General features: G+C 38.4%; 1 protein-coding gene across 1 annotated transcript in view; it reads left to right on the top strand.

Moving 5' to 3' along the window:
- Positions 1 to 405: 405 nt before the first annotated feature.
- The window catches only part of si (sucrase-isomaltase), a 58,934-nt gene continuing 45,596 nt past the window's right edge, over positions 406 to 13,743 (top strand). Inside the window, exons 1-12 of the mRNA XM_026297067.1 lie at positions 406 to 438; positions 1,100 to 1,223; positions 2,168 to 2,253; positions 2,437 to 2,557; positions 3,701 to 3,810; positions 4,108 to 4,262; positions 6,585 to 6,756; positions 6,946 to 7,045; positions 7,778 to 7,890; positions 8,028 to 8,153; positions 10,418 to 10,549; positions 11,208 to 11,327. Coding sequence (XP_026152852.1) covers positions 1,100 to 1,223; positions 2,168 to 2,253; positions 2,437 to 2,557; positions 3,701 to 3,810; positions 4,108 to 4,262; positions 6,585 to 6,756; positions 6,946 to 7,045; positions 7,778 to 7,890; positions 8,028 to 8,153; positions 10,418 to 10,549; positions 11,208 to 11,327 — 1,359 coding nt within the window. The 5' untranslated portion in view covers positions 406 to 438. The remainder of the gene's footprint in view (positions 439 to 1,099; positions 1,224 to 2,167; positions 2,254 to 2,436; positions 2,558 to 3,700; positions 3,811 to 4,107; positions 4,263 to 6,584; positions 6,757 to 6,945; positions 7,046 to 7,777; positions 7,891 to 8,027; positions 8,154 to 10,417; positions 10,550 to 11,207; positions 11,328 to 13,743) is intronic.

Genomic DNA, 13,743 nt, shown 5'->3' with positions numbered 1-13,743 from the left:
CAGTAGAGTAAATAATCTACTGTATTGTAAAGCAGCCCTGAGGAGTAGCTGTCTGTGGAGGACTCTGAATACTGATGTGATGTTTTTTTTCCTGATGTATACTGCACTTATTCACCCTTTCAGTTCCATTCTTAGAAATAATTAGAGGTAGCAAACTACCTCTTGTGCTGACATTAACTTTTAAAAATATGTCCCAAAGTAATCAGTGAACTAAAGGTATAAGTTAATGTTCCTAAAAATATTATATAATATTTTACACTCCCTGTTCTCATGGGAACTTTAAAAGTGCAGCCACAAAGACCCGGTTTGTTAAGTGTGTGTGCACTGACATGTATTGGGATGTCTGCGTGTTGGGGAAGTAAAATGATATGGTGTTACGGGTGGAAGCTATTTTTAGTCACTTAGGCAAGCTAAACTGGAGAAGGGAGAAGCTAAAAGGTATGAACTGTCTTACTGTCTATGTACCTTTTTCTGCTCTTGTCTCAGTGTTATATTGCAAGTTTGCAGGTGCTTTTTAGTGTTTCTCTGTGACATGCAGCTGATTGCAAACACACAGGGGCATGCACACATCTAGCTCTCTGCCTCTCTCTTTGCCCTCGCCTGATCTTCACAGCACATTACACAGAATGGCTATCAGCCTCTGATTCAGCCAAACAGACACATACCCCCACACACACATACAAGCATCCACCTTGTTTTTGTCTACAAGAATACATTGGAATAAAGCCTAATTGCTTGAATGATATAATGTGTAAAATTGCTAAGACTAGATCAAGCCTGTCAGACAATCCTGTCAATTCCCTCTTTTTTTCAGAGTTTTGTTCTTTCTGTGACAATTGTCTCAGTTTAGTTCCTTTTTAAACTTCAGAAAGCTTCTGCAGTCCAAGGTTAACACGAAAATATATGTCAGATTCTGTGTGTGATTACATTTTTTGGTTGTTTTGTGCATGTGTGTGTTTATGTGTGTCCTGCCACTAGGCCTCATTAAGCAGAAAAGTTTTTGAGACCTTTGAGACCTTGCCTTTAGTAAACTAATGGGTGTTAATGATGTTGGCCGTTGTAATCACTCTGTGTCTATATGTGCAATTGTTTGTGTTAGATGGGGAAAAGGCGGTTCTCGAGTTTGGAGGTGATCCTAATGGTCCTGTTTGCTTTGATGTTTGTGGTAGCCATCACTCTCATCATCCTGTTTGCCACTACAGAAACTGTAGTCAGTAAAGATGGTAAGTGAACACTCTTTCACATGTTGCAAATGTAGATGAATGCATGTTCTTTGGTCATACAAAGCCATTGGTCCTAAATCCTAATTATGTCTCTGCTATACATATATACAATAGTCAGTAGAGTGCACATTCTCACATATCATCAGAACATTAAACCATTTAATAGGTCATCAACTGTAGGTTTTTCCAAGCTCCACAGCACAACTGAATTTTATGATTTATGACTATAACTTGGTCATTGGTCAGTGACGATAACAGTGAGAAATCATTAAACAGAACAAAGATTTTAAATTTTAGAGATGACTTGAATACTTCCATGGGGAGTCCCACAGAAAATAAATATGCTGTCTAGAAGAAAAATGTCTTTCTTGCATGTTATATCTTCTTAACTGGCTCATTAGCCACCCATGTACTTTGTATAGGCAACACTTATATGGCAGTGTCATGAGGTCACCTGAGCTATGCAGTTCTGTGTTGTCTGGCTGCTAGCTAAATGCCACTTTCTATTATTACACGAGTTACGTACAGCAGTGAGATGTGTATGTCTGGTAGATCTGGAGTTGTTAGAAGGCACCTTTTGATGGAATAAATATAATTACTCCTAAGTTACGAGACTTTTAGTAAGTGACCTTTTCCAAGTATGTACTAATGTACTGTTACACAAAGGTTAAAATAAGGTCGCCTAAAGTTGGTTCTCCCTGGAAACAATTCTGAGAAATACGACATTACTTGACTAACACCACATACTGTTATATATCTTATTGAACAGAAAATTAACATATTTTCAACCATAGTTCAAGAAAATATTTTGTATTATCTTGATAAAATGTCTTTTGCGTATAAGATTTAGTAGTATCTCAATCTCGATTTAGTAAATGATTAAATAACTTGATTAAATGATTAAATTCAGTCCTGCTTTAAACATTCCTCTCTTTTTTTGGCAGAAACTACAGAAGTATTTGTTCCCCAGTGTCCCGTCATTGAAATCAGTGAAAGAGTAGACTGTTTCCCTGACAGTGGAGCTTCAAAGGTATGGGTACTATCATTTAATATAATGGAAAGTAATATTTGTGGAGTAGGTTATTCCAAACACCTGGTACACATTGGGTGTTACAAGTAGCTGTAGAGTCCATCTGAGGAGGGTTTGTCTTATGAGCATTGTGAAAAATAACAGATAATGAAAATCATATCATAAATGATCCTTCTTTAACAGCAAAAATGTGAGGAACGTGGATGTTGCTGGAAGCCACTGGATGAGAGAAATGTTCCCTGGTGTTTCTTCTCAACCAACCATGGATACACAATGGAGTCAGTTGAGCAACCAAATCCTTATGGTAAATCCCTATTTCCCCTCTCTGTACTCTGCTTTCCCACTCATGCGCTCCCTGTGAAAATGTTTGCCTTGTTATTAAGCTTAGTTTCTAATTCTAACTGCTTCACCTTCTTTCTGAGTTCCTGTTATCAAATCGCTATTCCTTCTTCTGTCACTTTGCCTAAGGCACAGTTTTATATGAAAGATGACATGGGTGGCATGTCAAAAAAACATGACTGACTTTTCAGCAAACAGGTTTTTCTATTTTCTGCTTGATTTCCCTACCTTATGTGAACTCAGTTATTGTGTAAAAGCAAGAAGAAACATTGGACATTTTACATAAAACCTGCACTACAACTATTTCTGTCACATACAATATTTGGGGGCTTGTTTTGTGTAAAAAAAAAAAAAAAAAAAAAAAAAAAAAAAGGCGGTTTCAAGAGGAACTGTTGTCTCTCTTGCCTGCCCTGAGATAGGCTTGATGTTATTCACAGGAACTTTAACCAATGCATTAGAATAAATGCAACCGTTCTTATATAAGATAAACTGTCTTAAATGTTTTTCATGCATCCTGCCATGATATCACTCCAGGCTAGTATCCAAATTGTTTACATTTACCTCACAGGCAACTGAGGACTCTGTAAGCATACTGCACCCTTAGATCAAACTATTAAATGAATAACCTGGGAATTCATCTATGTTTGAATGGATTCCCAGCTGAATCCACCTGATGAATTTTATGTGGAGTGCTCGAGTACTGTTGCTGCATGGTTTCATTGTTGCATTTCACTCACCACTGTAGGGTAGAGATTTGAAATATTATGATTTAATGTTTTATTTGTAAGGCACTTGTACTGACTGAATAACCACTGCTTTAGTTAGAGCCCAACAATTATCCTCTAGAGCCTGGATGTCAGCGGGGCACATTGTGATCATTAAAAAGACCACTCATGTTTAAAGCCTCTTGAATATTAATACATAAAATTAGACAGAATTGTTTAAGGGTTGGGTAATAAGTGTTAAAGGAATAGTTTAGTATTTTGGGACTCTTGTCATATACCAAATAAATAACTAAAAATAATAGTACTACTGGCACTTTTTGTAATTCCTTCTTTATTTTAGAGGTTGTGAAACCTTTGACCTCCAATTTTTTCTGTTTTTGCAGTAATTAATGCTCAACTGAAAAGAATGGCCTCTCCCTCATTATTTGGAGGTGATATACAAGACCTGTCGTTTCATGCAGAAATGCAGTCAAACAATCGACTCCAATTTAAGGTACACACAGAAAGACACCACTTCTTTCATTTCTCTCTCTCTCTTAAGCATTTGTTGTTTGCAAACAAACCCACATTCAAACACACATGCACATTTTGACAGCAACGGAGGCAATTGCGATATAGATGGTGTCCAGTCACATCAATTTCAACATAGTTTTTATCAAAGCACACTTAACACCAATGCTGTACAGTACAAAGAGGATCAAAAATGTGATATACACAACAAAGTACAAACATGACTGTAAGGTATTAAGCTACACTCATGCTCCCTGTATGGTTGCGCCCTTTCTTTCAGATCTCTGCTGCCCAGGGGAAGAGGTTCGAGGTACCCCATGAGCACATCAGTCACAGCCTCCGCAGTGACCCTTCCAGCCCCATCACCAACACACTAGAGATCACACATAAGCCCTTTGGCCTTACTGTACGCAGGAAGGAGAACAGAAAAATCCTGTGAGTACACACTGTGTGTGTCCCGTATGCATATGGTTAGATTGGGGAGGGAGTTGTTACTGTGCAAACTCAAGAAACTAACCAGTGCATTCAGGTATATACACTATACAGTTGGTTCACTATACATGGTAATATAATAAATAATGGAACAGTAGAGGGGATGCTGGTGTAATTTAAGTCCAATCTCAAAGATCAGTACTGGGGCCAATCAATGTATTTTTACCTGATCTGGTCTCTGCTTTGAGTATGAACCTAAGCCCAATCTTATGTTTTGTGCCAGCTGCCACATGGGTGTTGTAGGTGGAGAGTACAGTTTGCAGCAGGATGCCGCTGAAACGTCTGCAGTGTGGAAATATGTAAATAAAGAGGAAGCATTTTAAAGTATCTAAACCAGCTTAATTTTAATCAAGCCTAATTAGCCACCACATTTTTCCCACTGTGATAGCCCTTGACACAACTTCTCAACTTTCAATTCATCATCATGATAAATTATATGCTAAACCATATGCACTTGTAGACAGATGATTACTGGGAAGTAAGTTATCTATATGTCAGTATGTTAGTGAGCAAGTGTGAGCTGACCGACCATGTGGTTTGCGCATCTGAATAACTTTTAGTTTAAAGTAAGTTAGTGTGTAGTCCATGTGTTAATCAGTACTACAACTCAGGTCAGGTTCTGATTTAATTTAGAAGTAACTGCTAGTACAAGGCTTTGTACGTGAGCAAAATTAAACCACTGCAGGCTTGATTCACTATATTACAACACTTTCTGGAATATGGAGCAACATTGTTGTCCTTCTCAACACTGCACATGTTTTCCAAGATGATCTGAATATTAGCTGTTGAAGATTAGTAAATATTGCGTAATCAAATTGCTCTAACTTTCATTTACTATGCTAACCCTTTTTTTATGAGGTCATTTGTTATGTGAATCGCTCATTATCTCTGTAACGTATTGCTATTAAAACTATACTTTAAATTATTAATTTCAAAAGTAAAAATATCCTTCTTTGTATCATAAACATCATAACTTTTTAAGAAAAGATGGGCAGAGCAGCATATAAGGAATTCACTTCACTTTTGAGGCCAGTCCACTGGTTTCTGCCAAGAACAGAAATACCTGTGTCACACCCACACCATCAAATCTAATGTGAAGATTTCACAGGGTCTTTGTAAAGAGTTCACTATGGAAGGACAATGTCAGCATTTACTTTCGTAATAGTGGTAGTTATTAGCAGTAAGGAATTGAAGGAGGGTTGGCAGTCGAATGGCGTAAATTTCAAGTGACTTAGGTAATAATTAAACAATTTCATAAAAACAAAGTTAAACTTAAACCAAACTAACTTAATACTAAAGTTTAAGTTTAATTTAGTTCATTACTGTATATGCTAAAAAGTGAATTGGCGGATTCTAAACAACAATCTGCAAGTCTTACCAGTCAAGCTTCTCATCCCACTTTGATTTAATATTTTAGTTTTGTGCTGTGCAGTTTCCATTATCAGGAGCAGCAGTACCTTCATTGTTAAGTTTTTTTTTTTATAAGTGATAATATTTTATTAATCACATGAGCTCATAAAGCCAAGTTGTAACAAGGTTTATATATTAACTTTTCATACCATAAAAAAGTCATGAAGTGTTTATAATGGTATCAATTCAGCTTTGAAAAGTTCCAGTGATAGTTTGATAAAGATAATAAATACAACTCTGTAATCACTGTTCTTTAACCTCTGAGTTGTGTAAGCATTTTTTCTAATGATAAAAGCTGCTAAACTACAATCACTCTCACACATTTTGGTAGTGTTAAATTAAGTTATGTTATATGATTAAATACTAATCTAGATTATATTTATTACAATTTGTTTGTGCATATATGCATTGTTGTCATGTCTGTTTAATATCTGTACATTTTTTATTGCATTCACAATCTTGCATATTTTGTGTCTACATCTTCGTTTTGGCAGCTGTATGCAGCTAATGCAGGCTTACTTTTTCAACTACCTTGCCTATGTCTTGTTTTGAAGGCTGGAGAAACACTACTCAGAGGGCTTATTAGAGCTTGATGGGATAGTCTCTCTTTTCCCTGTTTTTTTTTTTTTTTTGTACAGCTGAACTCCTCCACACATCCTTGTCTCATTCCCACTCCCACTATCTCCTCGCTGCAAGTCTCATTTTCCTTTTTACTTCTTTGTCTTATATTTTTCCCTCCCCTCCTCTCATTCTCTCGTTTCCACATTCTTTTGCTTCAGTCACATCAGTCTGACTTCTCACTTCACGTTGGTGATCGTTTCATTTCTTTTTGTCTATTTATTTTTTTGCATTCAGGTTTGACACTACAATGGCTCCACTGGTGTTTGCAGACCAATACCTGCAGCTGTCTGCTAGGCTTCCATCCCATAATATTTATGGCCTGGGAGAGCACGTGCACACACAGTATCGCCATAACACAAACTGGAAAACCTGGCCCATCTTCACCAGAGATGCTTTCCCTAATGGGGTGAGGAGCAAAAGACACACACACGTTTTGGTTACTGTTGTACCAGACATACTGTGTGCTCAAGCTGAATGTCTTGTAAGCTGAATAGGCAGTGAAGTCAGCTTCAATAAGACTTCTACATCCTGCACATGCTCTGCACACCTCTTCCCTATAGCCCTTCAACCCCTCATCTCTCTTCCTTCTCTGCAGGGAATGCATAACCTCTATGGACACTATCCCTTCTTCCTCTGCCTGGAAGAAGAGAGTGGAAAGTCCTTTGGGGTCTTCCTCATGAACAGCAATGCTATGGGTAAAGATAAAAACACACACTGGTACTTAGACAAGTACAGATACATGCAAGCACACAAAGACAGTGTCCTCAGGGCACTGCACAGAGAAACAAATGCAGTTTTTTGAAAAAACTCCAGTGCGTTTAAATAAAAACAAAAAAAAGTTGAATAGATGCATACTGTGCATGTAAAAATAGCCACAAGGATGGAAAAAAACATGGATGTACAGTGTAATACAGTGTAACACACAGCACACATAAATGAGAAAAAAAAAATCCAAAATGGTTCAAGGGCAGATGAACCATCAGTTAAGCACCTCCTCCTAACAAAAATCTACTGTTGCTTCAATCAAAAATTGTGCTGCCAAATCAAAGAGAATATTGCATGGCTGTTGTATTCTATGCAGGAGACTGAAAGCAATGGGAATGCCCACTGACATGTGTCTCTTCTTTTGGTCGTGCCTATATTCTCCTTAAACAAAAGTTGTTGTTTTTTTTCCTCTCATGCATTGTTGTGATTGATACATAGATGATATGTGTGTGTATGTACTCTCAAAAATAAATGATAACAAAAATTCACAAAGGAAAAGCAGAGTTGCTGTTTCAGGTAATGATTTAAACAGATTTATATCCATCCATTAGTGATACGATTGATGCAGATCCAAGCTGAAACTGGGTGAGAGGCAGGGTGCAGTTTAAAATAATATGAAGATTAAGTTCGTAGCATGACAGCCTTTTATGTTTTTTGTTCAGAGGTGATTCTGCAGCCTGCTCCAGCTGTGACCTACAGGACAATTGGAGGAGTCCTTGACTTCTACATTTTCTTTGGAGACACTCCAGAGCAAGTGGTTCAGGAGTTCCTTGAGGTGAGGCATGTCTCTCAGTTTTCTAGGCAAAAATATGCAGGAACAGGTTTTCCTGCCAAGTCTGTCATGTGAAAGTGGCTTGTGAGTTGCCTTGGCATGACAAATGCATTAACAATATATTCAATCATTCTGTCCAGCTCACTGGCAGGCCTGTCATTCCTCCCTACTGGTCACTGGGTTTCCAGCTTTCTCGATGGGACTACGGGAGCCTGAGTGAGGTCAAGAAAACAGTGGAGAGGAACCGTGCTGTGGGCATCCCATATGTAAGCTCTTGTCTGCATGCTTGGCTTTCTTTAACTGTCTATATTTTAAGTTGTCTATAAGCAGGATGTCCGACAATCTGTCTTCAGTCTCAAATTGCAATCATGGCTATTGCTGTCTCTCATATTCTTGTGATAACATATTTATCTTTTATTTTATATCTATTATATTACAGTGTAATCCATGATACTGCATTGCATGACTTTCAAGGTGCTAAACATCCTCACATGTCACTTAGTATCTCACTGTATATTGTAAACTGAGATACTGAGTGACATGTGAGGAGTGCAGTATATGTTGAGTTTTATTTCATGTCAACTTTTGTATTATCATCACAGTAAAAATAAGCAATAAAGTTATATCAGACTAGGTGTAAGGTAACAGTTTAGAAGAGTCACTGAGAGACAAAGTGTCAGAAGCAAGCGATCACGATCAATCAATTATATTCTGGGAAATGAAAACGTAACATAGTATTGTTGCTATTGGTTTGTATTTTATCTGGTTTGTATTTTAGTTAGTAATTTCATTTGCAAAAACAGAGACGGGGCTTTGAATTTGACCTCAGATGTCAAACAGATATTTTAAGGCAGCAGGATTTTTCTTCTCTTAAGACAAAAGATGGTAGACCAGCAGTGTGAAACCATGCAGTGACATGTGTAGTGGGGAATTTCTGTAGCAACTACCATGGCTGTATAGTTTTTTGTGAGGAAAGTGAAGGAAATCTATACACCTCCTTGGGCACCTTATGTTAAACTTCAAACTACACAAGGACTACTGTGTTGTTCCAGAGGCAAGAGCCTTAACCACTAGACTATCTGTGGAGACGTGATATGAACGTTGAAGCAGGAGTTCGACAGACAGTCAGAATGATACGGGTGGCCTTTAGGTTGGATGGGGTAATCCAGCTTTCTGTCAAATAGCGGAGAGTGTGCTGGGCTCTATAGGTTCAATCCTAGGACTACTATTTTTCCAGGCGTCACTGAATGTTAGTACTGATCAAAGATCAATGGGCTGAGTCCCTTTCATTATCTCATTCATCCTGATCTGAATGTTAAAACTACTCCAACACCTCTTCTCTTCTGAGACACTTGATAAGTACCAGTTCCTCGTTGACATTTTCTTGGAAATGAGCCTTGCTGCTTATCTTTGTCTTGGTGTGCTGACAGTAACTGTAAGAAGTCCCTTCCACACAGAGCCCTGATGTTTGATGTATGTTTTACTCCATAATTACTTAGATAAAGCCCTAATCCAAATCTTTATTTGTCCACATAAAACACTTCAACTGTGTCACATCTCAGCAATAACGCCACCAATCAAGGACTTCCTTTGAACTCTTATCTAAATACCAAATACAAACAAATCTCCAACCCATCTGGATATTTCACTCTGATAATCTCCAATCTCTCGTTCATACGCAAAGAAATTAGGATGCAGCTGCTCCCTCTCCTGCTAAACACAGGGACATATTTGATAACCATTACATATACCACAGAGGGCATTATCACATTCTCCCTAATATGTCTGGAGCTGATTACCATTAGAGGAAGAATCTGGCAGAGCCCTCCAAACCATCTGCTCTATCAATATGAAGTAGATTTTGGCAGACAACAGACAAAGAGCACGAACAAAGTCACACCATTGCAATAAATAAATAAATAAAATGAAGAAGAATGTGTTAACTTTTAAACTGTCATCCTAAGGTTTAGCAGCAAGCCAAGACATTTGCACTCACATCAGGTATATTAAAGTCTAGTAAAGTCAGGTCAGTAGACAAACTTGTTGTTAGCATTGTCTTAGCATTGTTTTTTAACAAGGCTCAGATTGCAAAAACATAACAGCAGGCTTATTAGCCATGCCTACATGGGAATACACAGTGTTAGTAGGATGTGTTCAAGTAATGTGGATGTTGAATTTTGAGTGGATATGTCCAAGTTATACAGGGAGGCCAAAGTATGAGTGGATACATTTAAAAATGTATTAAGGGTCATTTTGAATCTATTACAAAATTAAAAGATGAAAATGTGATGTCAATACATGTACTTCAGCATTTCCAATTAAGCCTTTGAATGTCTAATGGGATATTACCTATTTTAAGTAAACTTTTCAAATTATTCATACAGTATAATATTCTGTGTTACAAAAGAAAAAAATTAGAACTGTCCAACTTTGGAATCCTTTTTTTTAATTTACCTAAGCATCATAACGTTAATTAGATATCACAGATAGGTTACATGTGTTACAGAGCATTTGTCCTCTCCACATACAGGACGTTCAGTACACTGACATAGACTACATGGAGGATAAGAAAGATTTCACCTATGACAAAGTCAAGTTTAGCGAGCTGCCGCAGTTTGCTGACTACCTCCATGAGAAGGGACAGAAATACATCCTCATCCTGGTAAGAAACCCCTCATTATCAAGCTATTTATATCTACTTCATGCACTAAAAAAAACTTCAACCTTAAACACATGTAACTTGCTTGTTACTTCCAAGCTTGGTAGAACTCTTGTATTATAGGCCAAATGTTTTGGCTGTAACATTGATATTTTTTTAAGGTTAAATCACTGATTCACTCAGGCGGCCGCACCCAAGTGCGAGTGCCCAATAGCGTATGATCTCAGAAGCCAAGCAGGGCCATGCCTGGTTAGTACTTGGTTGGGAGAGCAACTTGGAAGACCAGGGGCCACTAGCCTCAGCTACTGAGGTTGTATCAGGAAGGGCATCAGGCGTAAAAACTTGTGCCAAATCGATCATGCGGACAAACTGATCCCCTGAATGGGAGAAGCCGAAAGAGAAAAGAAAAAAACACTGATTCATGTCTCATTAATGGTCAGCTTAATCAGTGAGATAAGTGATTCTAGGTAGCCTATCTGACATGACAAAACCCATTATGACTTAATGTTTTAAGTAAAACAGAAACTGTTTTTCTATTGCAATGCTACGTGTATGCTATGTTGATTGCAGCCAATGCACCAAATTAATGTTTTTTATCAACAGCTAATTAGCATAATAACATTTCATTCACACTCTAATGGGCGTATTACTTTGTCCCCAGGATCCTGCTATAGCTACCAGTAAGAGAGTAGGGAATACTGCATATGACTCCTATGACCGTGGGACTGAAAAGAATGCCTGGGTCACTGAATCAGATGGGAAAACTCCTCTGATAGGAGAGGTGAGTTGCACTTAGGTCCTAGAGACAACTGAAGCATGCATAAAGACGAAACGATACACGTTATAGATGCATTATTAGGTTCTTCTCTCCATTCAGGCAAATATTTCCCTCCTTTAGACAGTAATGCCTCTGTTATAGCAGTCTTACACTCTACATATGTCCTATGGTTAAATCTTGTAAATGGCTTGTCATAGTCTGCCTTACTGTTACAAAGTCCATGAAAGTGCAAGGTCTGTGAAAAAGGTTTTAATAGAATGGAAACTGTTCTTGTGTTTGGCTCCGAACACCAATTGCGCATTGCATTGTACAGAGCTGTTGCTGAGGTCCAAGGTCAAAACTGATAAATCTATAATGAGTCACCAGATTATACTATTTGTCTTTGGGTGAAAGGCAGGGGTGCACAGGTCACCAGTCCATCACAGGGCCACATAGAGACAAACAACCTCACACACTCACACTCACTCCTATGGGCAATTTAGAGTCACCAATCAACCTGACATACATGTTTTTGGACTGTGGGAGGAAACCAGAGTACCTGGAGAAAACCCACACAAACACATGCAAACTCCACACAGAAAGGTCCCTGCTGGGTTGCGAACCCAGGCCCTTCTTTCTGTGAGTGTGCTAACCACTCAGCCACCATGCTGCCCTTTGATAATTCTATGATAAAGAAATTAAACAGTGGTTAGGTTTTGCTATGTGCTTTTCCTTTGAGTATTTGAGGCTTACCAATATGGAGTACGTCATGAAACATCAACATATGCATTCGTTATAGACATGGCTATGTGTGATGGGTTTCTTAGACTCTTCATTAACCATAATATCCCATAATGGAAGTTCAAGTCTATGGTATGCACTTTCTGATAATTTCCCCCAAAAGCAATCCCCTGCAGAGAGGGGTGGACATGGGAGGTAAAAGTCTGCTCCCATGTCTTTATAGTATTGCTTTTCATTATGCACACGATTAGGCACTGTATCTCTGATAATCACTTTTTCATGCTGTTTATAACAGGTCAAACATATGCATTGATTCAGCATTAGTGTTTAATCTTAAAATGTTCTGCTTCATCACAGTGTGTGTGTGTGTGTGGGTGGGAGTCATCCTGTGTGTGCATCTATGTGTATCCATTTCTCTAAATGAGAAGCTATTTTTGGCTGTGTGTATGTGCACACGTGTGTGATTTCAATTTATTCCATTTTTATTTCAGTATGAATGTATGTGTTGTGATTATGAAAACAGCAAGATCCTTGCAAAACAACCTTTGTAGTTGCTGTGTGAGTGATAAAGGTGATACAGCAGCAAGCTGATAATCATTTTTCTTTTTAAGACATCTAATTGCTCGCAAAGATAAGGATAAAAGCTTTTCCTGGTTGCCCATATGTTTCAGTGTGCAAGTAAAATCATAGCAAGGCCTCACTCAAACAGATGAACTCTTCAGAAAAAAATGGATGAGTAAACACAGCAGCAGAGAGAAAACAGAGTATGTGGGTTTAAAGGTAGGGATGACAGACAGAAACATGGCCCGAGAAAAAGACAGGTGCAGGCAGACAGACAGACACAAATAATAGATTAGAGAGAAATGAACAGGGAGACAGACTGGCTGTCTATCTGAGTGGTAGAGTGATGGGGTAGTACACAGGAAGTCAGCCGTACTGAGAGACAAGACAGAAAAAGAAAAGACAGATTATCAGGCAAACAAAAAAAGGGACAGACAAGATGGTAGGTAGCAGAGGGACAGGTAGAGACAGGTAGAGGAAAAAAAAACAGGTAATGATGCAGATAGGCAGACTGACAGAAGAGCATAAAAACAGACAAATGGTCATAAAGATAGAGTGCGATATGCAGCTAGAAATGCCAGCAGATTTGTTGGAAGTGTTTACACAGGTGTCAGTATTAGTAAGCAGCTGGAGATGTCAGAGAGACAAAATCTAGAGGAAAAAAAAGAAAGATGGAAACTCTTAGGTACTATCAATAAGCTCTGACCTTGGAGTTCTGACCACCTGCCAAAAAAGAATCTGCCTATAAATCTGCGAGTGTGTATGTGTGGGTGTACATACCACAAACATCATACATAGGTATGATTGATGTCTTTGCCTGGGTTGTAAAGTCATTGGCAGTGCAACTAAAGGTAAAAGACAGCCAGAGTGGAGCAACCTTGAGATTGTGCTCTAGTGAAGGGTTCACACAGAACTGAGTACACACACGCCTTTCTCTGTTGGATTAATCATTTTTCTCAATACATATCATTAAGGACAACTTCTAATACACAGTCACGTCTAGAGATTTCTATTGCATTATCGATTTCTCCTCTCCGCTGTTCTCTCCCTCAGCTCATCTCTCCCTGTACCTCCGTTCTCTTTTGCCATCTCTGTCTCTCTCTTCATCAATCCCAACCTTCTCCCTCACTTCATCTTT

Source organism: Mastacembelus armatus, chromosome 13 (assembly GCF_900324485.2).
Source record: "Mastacembelus armatus chromosome 13, fMasArm1.2, whole genome shotgun sequence".
Taxonomy (NCBI): domain Eukaryota; kingdom Metazoa; phylum Chordata; class Actinopteri; order Synbranchiformes; family Mastacembelidae; genus Mastacembelus; species Mastacembelus armatus.
Note: the sequence above shows the minus strand (reverse complement) of the source record. Positions and strands in the feature narration are given on the sequence as shown.